This window comes from Atractosteus spatula, chromosome 13, assembly GCF_055471065.1.
Source record: "Atractosteus spatula isolate fAtrSpa1 chromosome 13, fAtrSpa1.hap1, whole genome shotgun sequence".
Taxonomy (NCBI): Eukaryota; Metazoa; Chordata; class Actinopteri; order Semionotiformes; family Lepisosteidae; genus Atractosteus; species Atractosteus spatula.
The window spans coordinates 17,851,865-17,866,460 of record NC_142718.1 but is presented as its reverse complement, the minus strand read 5'-3'; the positions used below and the strand labels follow the sequence as shown (position 1 = coordinate 17,866,460).

Sequence of the window (14,596 nt, the reverse complement as noted above, 5' to 3'; positions counted from 1 at the left end):
AGTCATCAGCGTGAACAGGAGCGGGCTGAGTACACAGCCTTGGGGGGTTCCGGTGTTCAGTATGGTGGTACTAGGCATGTTTTTTCCAATCCGGACTGTCTGAGGTCTCTCAGTCAGAAAGTCCAGAATCCAGTTGCTGTCACGAACCACATGTAGACACACAAGCACCTCCGCACTCTCCTCTTAGACCTCCCTCACTATTGAGCTTTCCTCACCTCTCTCATCTGTCCCTACTGGCTTTTGACTTCTAGCTACTGTACTCGACCTCGACCTTGCCTCTCGTTTTGGATTCGTTTTTTATTCGGAATCCTATTTACCTCCTGATCAGACTTCACCGGAGACCGCTATGCACAGGGTCCTACTAGCTCCAGCCTGCTGCTGCATGACAGTTCCAGAGGGAGATCAGTTTGGTCAGTGACCAAACCAGTTCAACTTACTGATATTTCACGAGCAACAGTGTCTAAGATGATGTTAGCATGGCAATCAAAGGGGAAGACATTGGCAGAAAGCAACATTGGTCAGAAGTGTATACTCCAATTGTATACTAATTGTAATAGTCATGCATTAATTTGAAGTGCAAATCAAAACATGCAAGCAATTGCTGATCAATTAACTGCAAATTACAACACTGGGACCACTGAGAACTCAACAGAGTGGTATAACATAATTGGGTTTGCAGTGCACAAACTGCTTATCACACATGGCTGTGCACTTTTACAAGTGCAGTGGTGCAAAGAGCACAGGATATGGACTGACTAGCAGTGGCAAAATATGATATGGTCAGTTGAATCATTCACAGTGTTCTTGACAAATGAGAACAGATGCAGTGCCAATCTAAAAACTTCTCCTGAGTGCTTGGTTCCAACACTGAAGGTTTCTGGTGCTTCTATAGTGTTGTAGGATGCATTTTTCTAGCATGGTTTGGGTACAGTTGTTTCCGTAAAAGGCAAGGTCAGTGCTAATCACTACACTGTGTTGCAGCTTTTTTTCCTATCAGGATAACAATGCCCCCATCCACAGTGCATATATGGTCATGCAATGGTTTGATGAGCATGATACTGCTGTTATCCATATGTCATGGCCTTCTTAGTCACCACATCTGAACCAATAGATAATTTATGAGATATTCTGGAACAATGCTTGAGACAGCATTTTCTATTTACATCAACTTGGCATGTGTTGATTAACTTTCTCATGGAAGAATGGTGTCACATCCGTCTTGCACAATTCCTGCTACTCGTAGACTCTATGCCATGGTGCATACAGGCCTATTGTCTGCACGTAGTGGCCCAACACCCTATTAAGTGATGAACATCAGTGTTTCCATTTCTTTGTCTGATTTTCTAAAAGCCAGAATTTCAAGGTTATGTCTCTCTTTTTGGAAAAAGTCTGTTCTACCATTATTTACACCTCATAAAACCATATCTGTAAAAAATAATAATATAGGTAAAATGTTGGCTGTACTGTAGGTCCTATATTTCTCACTTTTGAAAATTTAGAAAAGTAGTTTATCCAAATGTAGGTAAAAATATAAGTAGCTCAAAAGACACAAAAAGGGCACAAAAATAATCAAGTTAAAATTATTGTTGCAAGTACTAGCAATAAATCCTGACTTTATAGATTGCTGCACTGTTGTCATCAATCAGAGCTCTGCCTCTCCTGTCTGCCATCAATCCAGATCTCAGTGCTACAAAACTTCATGTGCATGGTAATTGGTTTATCAGGAACTGTCTTAAAGTTTTGTGGACAGTGAATCTAATGACCTCCCCTCTGTAAGACTGAGCTACTGTTTGAAATACAGTACTTTTCCTCTGGGATGTGTCTGGTAAAGCTGTTCATCTGGCATAGCCTTTGTCTGCTGTGCAAGATGACTCCCATACTGCTCACATAATGTGAGAACTGCATTAAGATACCAGGAGACAGAGCAGGCACCTGTAAGATCAACCATTTCAATCATATGCCCATTCTCTGGAAGACAAATGTGGTCTTCAGTTTCCATTCTTTTTTTTTTCAGAACTGGAAGAATCAATTGACTTGATCAGTGTCCATCATTGTAATTCATATACTGTATGTTTGAATTTTGCCTAGGCTAGAGATGTGCAGTAATGAAATAACCTCAGTTATTCTGTCCTTAGGCATGTAAATTAATAAATAACAATCAGTCATGGATTCAGAATTTATGTGAATGATTTTTTAAAATCATTCTAAATTGTGAAGATTCGCTTCTAAATTTCATGATCATTTTAAATTGAGCTGGATTCAATTTTACAGTTCTTTGAAGTACTGTACATTTTATTTTAAGCTCACCTAATGTATTTGTGTGATTGATTAAATCATTAGTTTAAAATTGCAATATAACTATGTAACCCCCAATATCTCCATGGTGTAATTCACTTTCCAGATGAAATCTTAGGGAAAATTCAGGAGGAATGCTTCACAATCTCCCAGATGAAAGAGACCATGTTATCCAAAGAGATGGCTGAGGAGTTCTACAAAGAGCACAGAGGCAAGCCTTTCTTTGAGCAGCTGGTTGACTTCATGTGTCGGTGAGTGTTGTAGCTAATGATCATGTTGGGGTTGCTGTAAGCTCTTTGAAGACTCAATGCAATATGTGTATATGGTATGCACTGTATTTGAGAGTGCCTATACAGTATAATTAGCAATTGAGTTTTCATTTTTGGGTCTTTAATTTTTGGGTCTTTTTAGACTTAAAGCCTTCTGTTATCAGATAGACCAGAATGAGGTTGAGACCCTCAACTCTCAACAATTACTTTATTATTTCCAATTTTGCCTTCTCTGGCAAACATCTCACAACAGCCAACAGCAGCTCAATTTGCATCTAATGAGCTCTTTGAAACTTTCCAATTGAGATTTAGACATGGTACTGAGACAGATAAGATACTGTAGTTCATTATTTTCTGATGGCTTCTGACTCAGGATCAAAAAGTATGTCATAGCCTTTCCACTACAACAGATTTACTTGAATATCAACTGCTGTGGTTTCTGCACTTGACAGGTGCTTGTCTGATATTAAAATATGGATGAAATTGTCACCAACTTTGTGATACTGATGTTTGGGTTTTTACGAGAATAATTTCGTGTCACAATTAGGCTCAAGAAATGTCACAAAGGTATTTTTTTTCCACCTGTGTAATAGTGCTTGGTTAGGACCTTTGCTCTGGAAAGTCTTATTTGAATTTCCCTAGCCCCCAATGAAGCATATTACTATTAAAGTTATTTACTGTTAATTTAAGGTTCTCCTACTCAAGTGTAAGAAACTGAATAACATAGCTTTAGGTGTTTATTATATGAATGTACTGTAACTCAGCACTTAATTTAAGAAGATTCACATCTCTTACTCTGCTGAAGACCTGGCTCCACACTATGGGTGACAGAGCTTTCTCTTGACAAGCTTATTGTCCAAGTCCAGGCTGCTGCAACAGTTGACATTTTTTTTAATTATACACTTGGCAGTTGTTATTTTTTTATATTATACCACCTGCTTATCAGAAACCAGGTTGTAAGAACCCTACAACCACAACACACCAGGGCTGAATGAAGGGCAGGAAGGAAGGGGTATACAGGGTCCTCCATAAACAGCTCTGCACTGGAGGTTCAGTATCAACTAGAGCAAAGGTGCATCCCTCATCTACAGCACCTCAAGCCTGCAATTCACTGCAACACATGCAACTCGCATGGGTCACTGTGTAGCAGAGAACTGAGAGAGCTCTAACTGAATAATCCTACCCTACAATAATCCTAACATTATAGTGGCATTCAGCCTGTTGTGGGTACTCCTGAACTGGCAATCCCTAGTACAGTTGTCTAGTGATATACTGTACTTACAATGCCTGGATCATCAACTTGTGCTCAATCAAGTGCCTCTTAAAACCTGTAAATATATTATCTGTACTATTTTTAAAAAAAATATAGTGACTTGTAGCATACACAAACTGTACTTGATGGGCCCATACAGATGGTAACTCATGCACTTTTACAGCATGTTTACAATAAGGGGGTAAATGTTAAAAAAAACATAAAAAGTCTTTCTAGAGTTTTTTTATGCAAAATCTTAATTATTTACAAATTTGTTAAGAAATTCAAGTTCTTGGCAAGGTCATCCTGAGCTAAAAGAATTAAATCAACTTATACATTTGTAGGATTACGGAAGCTTATTAGTGTCATGAAGAAAAAAAAATCTATTTTCTATGAGATTGTATTCCATTTATACAATAAATTATCTCGTTTATACGAGAAAATGATTGCGTTTATATGAGAAAAGTATCTCATTTATACGAGAAAATTATTGTGTTTATAAGAGAAAATTGTAGCATTTAAATCCAATAGTTAATTTGCGAACAATGTTGCCTACTATATCAATACTGTATATTGCATTGTAAATGTAAATGCAATAATATTGTCCCGTGCAAAGTAGCATTGATAACAGTAGATTACCGTCACTCCTCTTTTTGGAAAAAACATAATCCAAAGGAGCATGTATTCTTTTGTATACATGAAGTAGAGCACAGTGTCAGTAAGCATTCCCAGGTTAAACGAGTGTATTTGTTGCTGTTTCTGTGACAAGTAGAAATGACACGGCTTTCCAAATGTACAGTATCTTTTTTTCTTGATGTGAAGGTAATTGTCAAGTCATCGTAAATGTATTCTGTTCAATGTTTAAAGAGTCGGCAAAAACCCATGTACAGTACATGTTTCTGCAGCTTCACATCAAGAAAAACACGTTTGGAATGCCCTGGTATTTCTACTTGTCACAGAAACGGCAAAAACAATACCCTCTTAACTTGTGATTGCTTACTGACACAGTATACAAAACTGACATGAAAACAAAAGACAGAACACATTCTCCTTTAGATTATTTATTTCCTAAAAAGAGGAGTGTGACGATATTCTACTGTTCTTACTGCTCTTAAAGTCAGTCTTACTATGCATATTATTCATTGTTCACAAATTAACTATTGGGTTCAAATGCAATAATTTTCTCCTATAAAAAAGATACTTTTCTCGTATGAACGCAATTTGTATAAACAAGGCTTTTATTCTCCGTGGTACTAATAAGCTTCAGTATAGGATCTATATTTGTCTTGTGCATAAAATTTCCATTCACAGTGAAGATTGTTATATAAGTTTGGCACAATATACTGTGGAAGTTTGGCATTTTCATTTGAAGTTCTGTCTTCTAATGGCTTTCTTTAATTGGAACTGCCAACCAAGATTAAATTAATTTCTGCTTGAAGAGATAGCTATTGTAATTAATACCAGCACCTTTAAAGATTTAGCGCACCATATAAAATCCAATCTCCTGCAGGACAACAATATCTAACTCAGAAGAGTTTTGGAAAACATTATTTCACCTGTTGAATCTTGTCACAAGCTTGTTTAGAACAGGGCAATAAAATTTATACCACTGTGCTATTATAATATTACATCTAATGCATAATATTTTCTGCTTCTTTTCTTTGATGAATGATGTGTTATCATGTGGGCTTGTTACAATTCTTTGCTCATTCAGTCATTTGAAAGTGATAAATTATACTACAAATATCTTTAAATTTAAATTGAAAGGCCACCTGGCACAAAATGTATTCAATTTATTACAACCCAAATATTCTACAGCTGTTTATTCTATAGCCAAATATTCTATAACTTTTATCATGTCAATTCACCTGTACAAAAAAGAATAATGTGCAGTACAAAGTGAGCATAGTGAGAACAGAAGCATGGTACAATAAGGCACTCACTTAAGAGCATAAAACTAGGTTTGGTTTTTCCAAAAAGTCTTCTGTTGTGTGTGCACCCCAGAGGTCCATGTTTGGTGATGATTCTGAGCAAAGAGAATGCAGTGGAGGAATGGAGGGCCATGATGGGTCCCACAGACCCGAGGGAAGCCCAGCAGACAGCACCAAACTCACTGAGGGCTCGCTTTGCCAAAGATATACTGCAGAACTCTGTGCATGGCTCCTCCAACCAGAAACATGCAAATGAAAAGATACACTTCTTCTTTGGCGACATCACAGAGGAGCTGGACAGACCCCTCCAAGGTAGTTCCAATGGATACTTTCCATGTTTCCTTTCAGTCTCGTAAATACAATCCTTATATTTAATGTACATAGCAATTAAACTGCATTTTAAAGAGTAGCACAGTATACAGACATTTTTTCTGCAAATTTAAGACTTATTCCTAACATTTCTGGATTTTATTAGAAACAAGAATGTGCTAAAAATGGAGAAATATGATAACAAGTTCTGAAGTCTGTTTAGAAATGCCAATTATTTTTTGTTATAGCCACCCAATTTAGAATAGCTAGTTGTGTTCTCAACTCACACACAAGAGTCAAACTTTCTAATACATCACAGGTTATAAAGCTCTGTAGCAGAACTTCAGTTGTGTCTGGGGGGAGAATGCAGCCCTCACTGATATTACTGAATAGCTACAATTACCAAGGAAGCTGCAGGGCTCACTTATCTCACCCTGCCTTGGCCAGTAAGCAGCCAATTGTGCACCATTGCTTAAAGAAACCTGGGCACAGTCTGCTAATGACATTATCCAGGTTTTATCCAGGTTTTTATGTGATCATAGAGCTGAACATGCGCTTGAGTGAATGCCTTTACTTGTTTAGTAGGTTAGAAGGCCTGCTGCATATTAATCTTGTCTGATTTGTAGTTTAGCATTTCCTCAGTTTAAATCCTCACCTACTATGTATTGACATGTCCACCTGCCTTTACTTTTCTTATCCAGTCCACATAAAATGCTATTACCAATTATATTCAACCATTTTTAAGGTTAGGTGGCACTGGCAGATTCTGTTTTCTCCTTTTGTCATTATTTCTTTCCAGGCAAAGAACCTGAACTTGAGAGAGTGGATCATTTGGAAAAAGCCCTATGGAATGGTAATCTAAACCTAAGGATAGTGTAATATTTTTTATATCCTACTTTGGAATAACAAAAGATGAGGGACAACTGAGCACACATTAAATACAATTATGTCTACATGAACTAGTCAAAATTAATGCAAGACTTCATCTGCACATTCTTGAATCATCTTTGGAACCAACTTTTGAGTGAATGTTCATTGCAGTTCAGAAGTAAAAGAATTTTAACCAAGAATGTTTATGTAAAGTAGGCTTATATACTTGAAATTGGTGAAGTTGAAACAATTTTCTAAGGATCTGCCTAGACAGCTATCGTGAACAGGGGAATGGACCCTGTGCAGGTACCAACAGACAGATTTCTAAACACACACCAAAATACTAAATCTTTAATCAAATTCCAGAAACAGGACAAATTCAGGAACCATGAAGGCATTCCAAAGAGAAACAAAACACAAGAAGCACAGGAAAGGAAACTAGGAGTAACTTGGAGAAAATAATGAGAAAAAAAGAACAAGAAAATAAACAAGGACTAAAATAGAACAGGAGTAAATAAGACAGGACACAAGGTTCTCGAAAAACCAGGTAAGTGAGATCCCAAGCTCTAACCACAGCACTGAAGGGAATGAGAACATAGTTTATATAGAGCTAAGAGAGGGAGGCATGAAGCCTGAGGTGCACTGGTCAGTTCATGATTAGTTACAGGCGTCTGCATGGTCTGCACCTCTGCTGTGCTGCACAGCCCCGCCAGCAGCCAGTGCTTGAGGTTTCTCTGACAGAGAGAAGATGGAATCATAACACATTTCAGATTTGTCAAGATGAACTGTTTTAGGTTTCATTTCTGTTTTGTCATCTGAAGGTGCAGAGGACAGAGATGAACCAATGCCCACAGAGGATAAAGAGCAGCCTCCAGACACCATGAGCCACAGTGAAGAAGGTCAGAACAGTGGTTCTCTAAATAATCTTTTTTCAGCCAAATTTATGCATTGTCAATCTTTGAAAGATTTGACATATGTTAGATTTTAATCAATATTATCAACCTTTAATTAAATTTTTATTCAAGTCCTTGCTGTTTTCCATTCCGTCTCATACTGCTTTTCATACAGGGCGGTAATCAATATTATAATTATAACCATAAAATCCAAAAATAATCGATAATGACTGGTCATTTTGATATCATTACCGTGCTTGACTGATAGGAGCAGAGACTACAGAGCAAACACATATTCCTACCGAGGAGGATGCAAAAAATGAGGAGGCACTGGTTCCTCCTGTCACTGACACTGAGAATGGTAAGACATTTTATTAGAATATGATATTTTTTACATTACAGCAGTATCAGTGGTTGTGATGGAGGGTGATTCTCTTGCTGTTAGCCCTTCAGCATAACTAGCACATGTATATATGGTATATAAAGTATCTACAAAATGTTAGGGCAACATTTTATCTCACTATTTCTACAGTAAATTTTCACAAGTTAGTTCCAACTAACAACAGCTATCTCTTAACCATGAAAATATACAGTGTTTAGCTGGGTAGATTTTATTGAAAGGAACACAATCAAGCACTATATAATAAAAGTTCAAAGAAAAAGTTCCCCCCAGAAACCTCTCTATTCTCTTTCTATTCTAAAAACAAACAGGAAATGTTAGAAATTAACCAGGACTCCAGAGTTAATATCCCTAGCTTTACCAGCAGTGCCTCGGGGATCTTTAATGACCAGGCAGTCAGAACTGCTGTCATTGTGAGATGCTTAACATTGCACCTCTTATTGCATGCTATATCTGGTCACCATATGGGTCTTTAGTTTGGAAGCTCTGGTTCAAAGGTAAGAATGTCATCTACTGGTCCACCAACACCAATTACAACAGTAGCTTAGTTTTTGTGGAGGTCCATCATTCCAGTATTGTACAGACCAGTAATGCTTAGCTTTTGGGAGCTGACAAGATCAAGTTAGAAAGTGTTAATGGCTATTTATATACTGCTAATACATAATATATATTTATATACATGTGGTTAATGCTTTAATGTTTTATGATATATTGCTCAGTAGCCCTTTAAAAAAACTATGCAAGTAACCCTTCTGCCATTTCATGAATGCTGACATTTAAAATCAAGCTCACACCAGATCTCTTTTTATATTATAGGTACAAAACAATCTTAACAATAAGATCCTAAAACACCACAACCTTCACACTGAAACTGTGCTGTTAAAGCAATATTTTAATCATCCAGACACTGTTTTTTGAATGTATTATTCTGCTTTTGATAAGTTAGTTTTAGGAAATCCAAGGTCCCAACCCACACAGAGAAATTTCAGATTTTTTTACTACCAATGGGAATTTTAAGTATTAAGTTTAAATCATTATATGCCAGTCTTTGATGATTTTGCCCCTGAAATGACTATATCTGTATTCAAAGTACATTAAAAAAGCTATAATCAGAATGAATAAGCAGAATAATCTTATGATGACCAGCTGATGAATGTACTTTAATTACAAATGTATTTTGAAATATGAATGCCACTCTTGAGATTGACAGCTTGAGCTTGTCTTTGAAAGAAAAGGGAGCAAATCAGCCATACATTCTCTTACATTTTAAACCACCAGCTCTGGGGAACATTTTAATAGTTCCTTTTGTCACTTAAAGTTGTCAATATTAAACACTTAATGGAAAATATTTGAGGGTTCTTTTTATTAAAGGTAAAATCAGCATTGAACTTAAAAATTGTTAAAAATGTATTTTTGCATATTTGTAGGATTTAGTTTTAGGCACAGTACTTTAACAAGGAAATGCAGATATATTGCTGATCATAAGTACAGTATGACATGACAACTTCAGTACTATAATTATATTATATTCCTCAAATATTGCTTCACTGTACATTATTTTGGATATAATAGGAACTGACATTATTTTGGTCTCAATGTAAAACAAAATTTTATATCAGAATTCACTTACTGTACATAGAGCTGATTCTGTAAACAGGTTTTAATTTTATTATGCAGTCACAGTCTTTATATATCAAAGCATGGAATTGGAACAAAAATTTAACAAAGTAATTGAACTAAGTGAAACAATCTAGTAAAGGCTGAAACATTTTTATGTGTTTTTACTGTTTTAGCTTTACTGCAGTATATGGTGGAACCAAAAATCCTATTGTCCTATAATTGAAATCTTGCCACCCTCTGTAATGGAATCAAAAAGGCTGTGTTACACTGTTTATGGATTGGCAAGTGCCACTTGCTGAATTATTTCCTTTCACTTGAATTCAATGAGAATGCTGAAAATCATTTCATCTCTTGAAAATCATAAATATACAATTACATTTGATTACATTAATGAGAATCATAAATGCAAGATAAAAAAGTTTAGTATGTTTTAGAACTTGGTAATTAGATTCTACTCCCAAAAAACTACTAAGGAAATATGGTAAATACAGTAATGGGCAATCAAACACTCACAAAATAATATTAAAACAGTTTTAATATGGTAACTATCTAAATACTTTTTTTTTCATTTGTACACCCAGGTTCTCAGTAACTCAGGTTACCATCTAATGTTTTGGCTTCTTTGATTTGATAGGGTAGGTAGGTGGGGTCTTCCCTTTGGTGCTTTTAACTGCCTCCTTTCCCAGCTTAGTGCTTTGAGTCTTCTTGTATGCACTCTTTTTGAGTCCCTGCGCCACATATCTGCGTTCCTCAATGATGGCCTCTTGCTTTTCTAAAGGCAAACGGCTCTGCACCTGAACTCTGTTGCTCTTAGACAGAATCCTGTAGCCCTCACTGAAGCACCAGCTGATGATTATTCCCAACGTCACTGTGATAACCAGGGTACAGAATATAAAGACAACAATAAATCCGCCAATACTCCATACATCTTGGAATCCTTCATCTGATAGTTTTGCGAAGAGACGGTCGTACAGGTATTTGATTTCTGTTGGTAGCATTGCTGAGCTGATGTCTTTTCTTCATAAGTCTAATGAAACAACAATAGTTTTTCATTGAAGTAGCACCATTAGTGATGGCTTATCTGAAGGTACTACAGAAAAAGCATCAAACATAAAAAAATGTATGTCATTTGGAAGCTTTTACAAATCTTGGTATTACAGGTTTTAAAGTAGGAAAATCTGGTTTAATTCGCTTAGGGTCCATGCATTTTCCATGTGTTTTATATTAAAGTGCATTTGAAGTGTAACAGGCATTTGATAATTAATAATGTATTTTACTTGATGCCTTTCTCTAAGCTTACTTACATTTGAAACAACTACTGAAATGTAGAAATTAACATAGAACACAAACTTTAAAGTGGTATAATACAAAAATTAATATTTCAACAAAATATAATAAAGTGAAACAATACTACATAATACTACAGTAACAGCAAATCTAGGTTTTACTGAACAATATAGACAAGGAGGAAAATACAAGTATAAACCTTTGCAGAAAAACTTTGCCCATCATCAGAGCTAATTGCATTTTGTGAACCAAATGTTTGCCATGTGAACAGTTCCTTGAGATCTTCCAAGGTACTTCATGTGAGTTCAGAAGCAGCTCCTTGTGCCAGTATTTTAATAGTTTACTGGAAATGGTCAGATATTGTGGTTAGATGGGAACGCTTTCAAAACCATTAAACATAATTACTTAGGTATTTTGTCATTTCTTCTTTAAGCTCTTACTGTATATAAATTGTAAAATTAATCAAAATATTATTATTATTGTTGTTGTTGTTGTTGTTGTTGTTATTATTATTATTACAGGAAGAGCAGGCTTATAAATATATATTAAATATCACAGCTGCCTTTTAAAGGGTGCTGGAGATCAAATTTGCAGTTTCGGTAGTCTGATGTTGGTCTTAAATGTGATTGACAACGTTTTACGTGCGAAGGTGACACAAGGAAAAATGTCAGGCATACTTAAGATATTTATTAACGGATAACGAGTAATACAATCTTATTACATTCCTTTTTACATTATTACTACTGCATGGTTACACTTACTTGATTTTTGCAGTAATGGTTAATTTCTCAATTTGTCAAAGGGGAGCCTGCTGAATTTTATCAGACATGTCAGCGTAGATACCTAAATCTGACAAAATATTATTTTTTTAGTAAGGGTAGGCACAACAGCTCAAATATGAATGTTCACAATACGTACTTTTTCCAAGCAAAGCTATTTTCTGATTAGAATTTATATAGTTATTTGAATTTTATACTGCTGTTCAGACAATGTTATTATCAATAAAACTGTCTTTTAAAAAATGAATTTAAAATGTTAAATATTTTTAAAAGTTGATATTGTTTAATCTTAAGAACATAATATAGAAATAATTTCGGTTGTTAAATACAGATGAAGCAATGACTACGTACAGTACGTGAATTAGAAAATATTCGTAATAAAACAGAGAATGAGCGCGTATTCCAGCCAAACACAACTTTAAGCTAGATACAGTAAGTAATTTCGCACAATTAGATATGCAGGCAAAACACTTATCCAAAATGTACCTCGCAGCGTCTTAGTCAGGCCCCCGACAAAACCGGTCACTGTTTGAATGTCATTTTTCGAACCCTCGCGCACCACCGCGAGTCCTCTGTGGTATCCGTGACAACAGGCGCATACTGTAATTCGGGAAAAGACTGGTCACGCGGTGTGACGAGTTGAATTCAAGATTTCTTTATTTTTCTAATGGTGGACAGGCTCATCTAAAACTTGTGTCACGGCGATCTCCAATCATGACATGCAACAGTCATTCGTTTTCATGAGTCTTGAGCGAAATATTAAATATAATAATTTTGAAGCGTCCGTTTGGTATTTTCTATTACACAATTAAATTGTATTTCCATACCGCATATTACATATACATAAGATCAGAATTTGTATGAATTACATACAAAGATAAAAAAAAACATAAACTAATCAATATAATATACAGAAATAAACATTTTTATTGCATTTTTTATTGAAGCAGCCTTTCTTAATAAAAAGAACAATGAATTTGATTTACTTTTGAAAGATCCTCTCTATACAAAAGTAAGGAATATTTGCAGAATTTCCTAAGCTTTTAATCTATAGTTTCTAAATGTCTTATTGTACTTCCTTCCATCCATCGGGAGCCATTGGATCAATTCTGGACCTTGGATGCTATGCGCGTGTAGTTTGTATGTTCTCTCTGTGTTCACATGGGTTTTCACTGGGTGTTTCAGTTTCTTCCCACATTCCATTGATAGGGCTTGTGGGACCAGACCCTAGTGTACAGTACATGCGTGTCTGTGTTTGTGTCTGTGTGTGGCCTCTGTTGGACTGCTGTCCTGTACAGGCTGTATCCATGACTTGCTGGGATAGCAATCCTTTATTGAAAGTGTTAGAAAGTGGATGGATGGTTTCATAGGTTTTGATAAGCTCATGATTTTTATCATCTGCTAGGCCCTGTAAGGCAATCAAAGTATAGTTTTAAATAATCAAAAATTGGAGAGTTTATTCAATCAAACTGATTATATACAGGGGACAGCCACTACCAGTTATATTGCTCCCTGTAAGTCTTGGATGGAGTATAGACTGATTCACTGAAAATGCATGTTTTGTGTGAATTCTTTTGTCACTGCAATATCAAAAATAAAAAGGGTATTACCAGTAAGTAACTAATGACTATGAATAGAATGCCTTCTATCATTGTGTGAAGCTTTCTGTTGAATGCCAAACCTTTATAGTATAGTTACAGTATGTGGATAATCTAGAATGTCTATGAGGTATTCCCATATAAATCAAATCTGTAATGAAAGATCAGACATTTTTCAAGTAGACAATAAGATACAGGAGTGACAGGGTTAAATGAGACAGCATTCACAAAACAAAGCAGAGAAATAAAAATAAAAGTTTTACAAAACCAGTCTCCCACAGACCTTTCATGCTGTTCGGCAGAGATCTTAATAAAGGTTGCTTTCATTTCCACAGACATTTTTGGGTTCAATCTATCCCAGTAGCTTAAGGGGAGCAAAATCTTGAAATTAAAAAGATTCAAACAAGAAAGCACATTCATATTTATTAGAGATGCTAGCCTGAAGAGAATTGGCGAATTGAATTGAGCCGTTTAGTGTCAGTGTTAAAACTGTTACAAGTTGTGGCAGCATGTGAAGAAGAATACAACTGGACCTCAAGGTTTCAGTGACATAGTTTCAGGGAGGTTCTGTGCACTGCACAAATTAATTGATATAAAGATGACTTTGTCAGCATTGATTTTATACCCCAGCAGATCACCAAAATCATTAAAAATAGTAAGCAAACAACTCCGAAGTTGAGCTATCTACATAACCAGGTATACCTCATTTCAACCTCATTGTAATGCCCTGTGTATGTGTATTATCATATAAAATTATTACCATACCACAAATGGATGCTTTTAACTGAGGTTTCGGAGGGATAACGACAAGCCAATCTTGCCCAGCTCTTTTATATTGCAGTCATTACTGTGATTCATCATTCATCATTATTGCAACCATTCTTTTGATATATATAACTTTTGTGCATTTTTTTGCATTTATTACATGGAATAAAAGTGGGAAAGAAAAAACAGGATGGAACAAAAAAAAAGAACAATACACTTCTGGTTTTGTATTTGCCTCACATTTTTTTTTTTGCATTCAGTATGTTCACGCAGCAAGCAGGAAAGGCAGTTCTAGACAGAACAAATGAGAACACGCTGCTTCTGTCAC

General features: G+C 35.7%; 1 protein-coding gene across 1 annotated transcript; it reads left to right on the top strand.

Moving 5' to 3' along the window:
• Positions 1-346: 346 nt before the first annotated feature.
• LOC148821819 (thioredoxin domain-containing protein 6-like) lies at positions 347-7,192 on the top strand. Its single transcript, XM_088929982.1, has 4 exons — positions 347-410; positions 2,402-2,546; positions 5,821-6,059; positions 6,856-7,192. The coding sequence occupies exons 1-4, from the start codon at positions 347-349 to the stop codon at positions 6,933-6,935; spliced, it is 528 nt and encodes a 175-aa protein (XP_088786108.1). The 3' UTR covers positions 6,936-7,192.
• The last annotated feature ends 7,404 nt before the right edge of the window (positions 7,193-14,596 follow it).

Bases quoted from the DNA above. Each gene is read 5' to 3' on its own strand.
- LOC148821819 (XM_088929982.1), top strand. From the start codon at position 347: ATGCACAGGGTCCTACTAGCTCCAGCCTGCTGCTGCATGACAGTTCCA. The intron at 2,547-5,820 runs GTGAGTGTTGTA...TGTGCACCCCAG, and splicing joins CTGGTTGACTTCATGTGTCG to AGGTCCATGTTTGGTGATGA. The intron at 6,060-6,855 runs GTAGTTCCAATG...ATTTCTTTCCAG, and splicing joins GCTGGACAGACCCCTCCAAG to GCAAAGAACCTGAACTTGAG.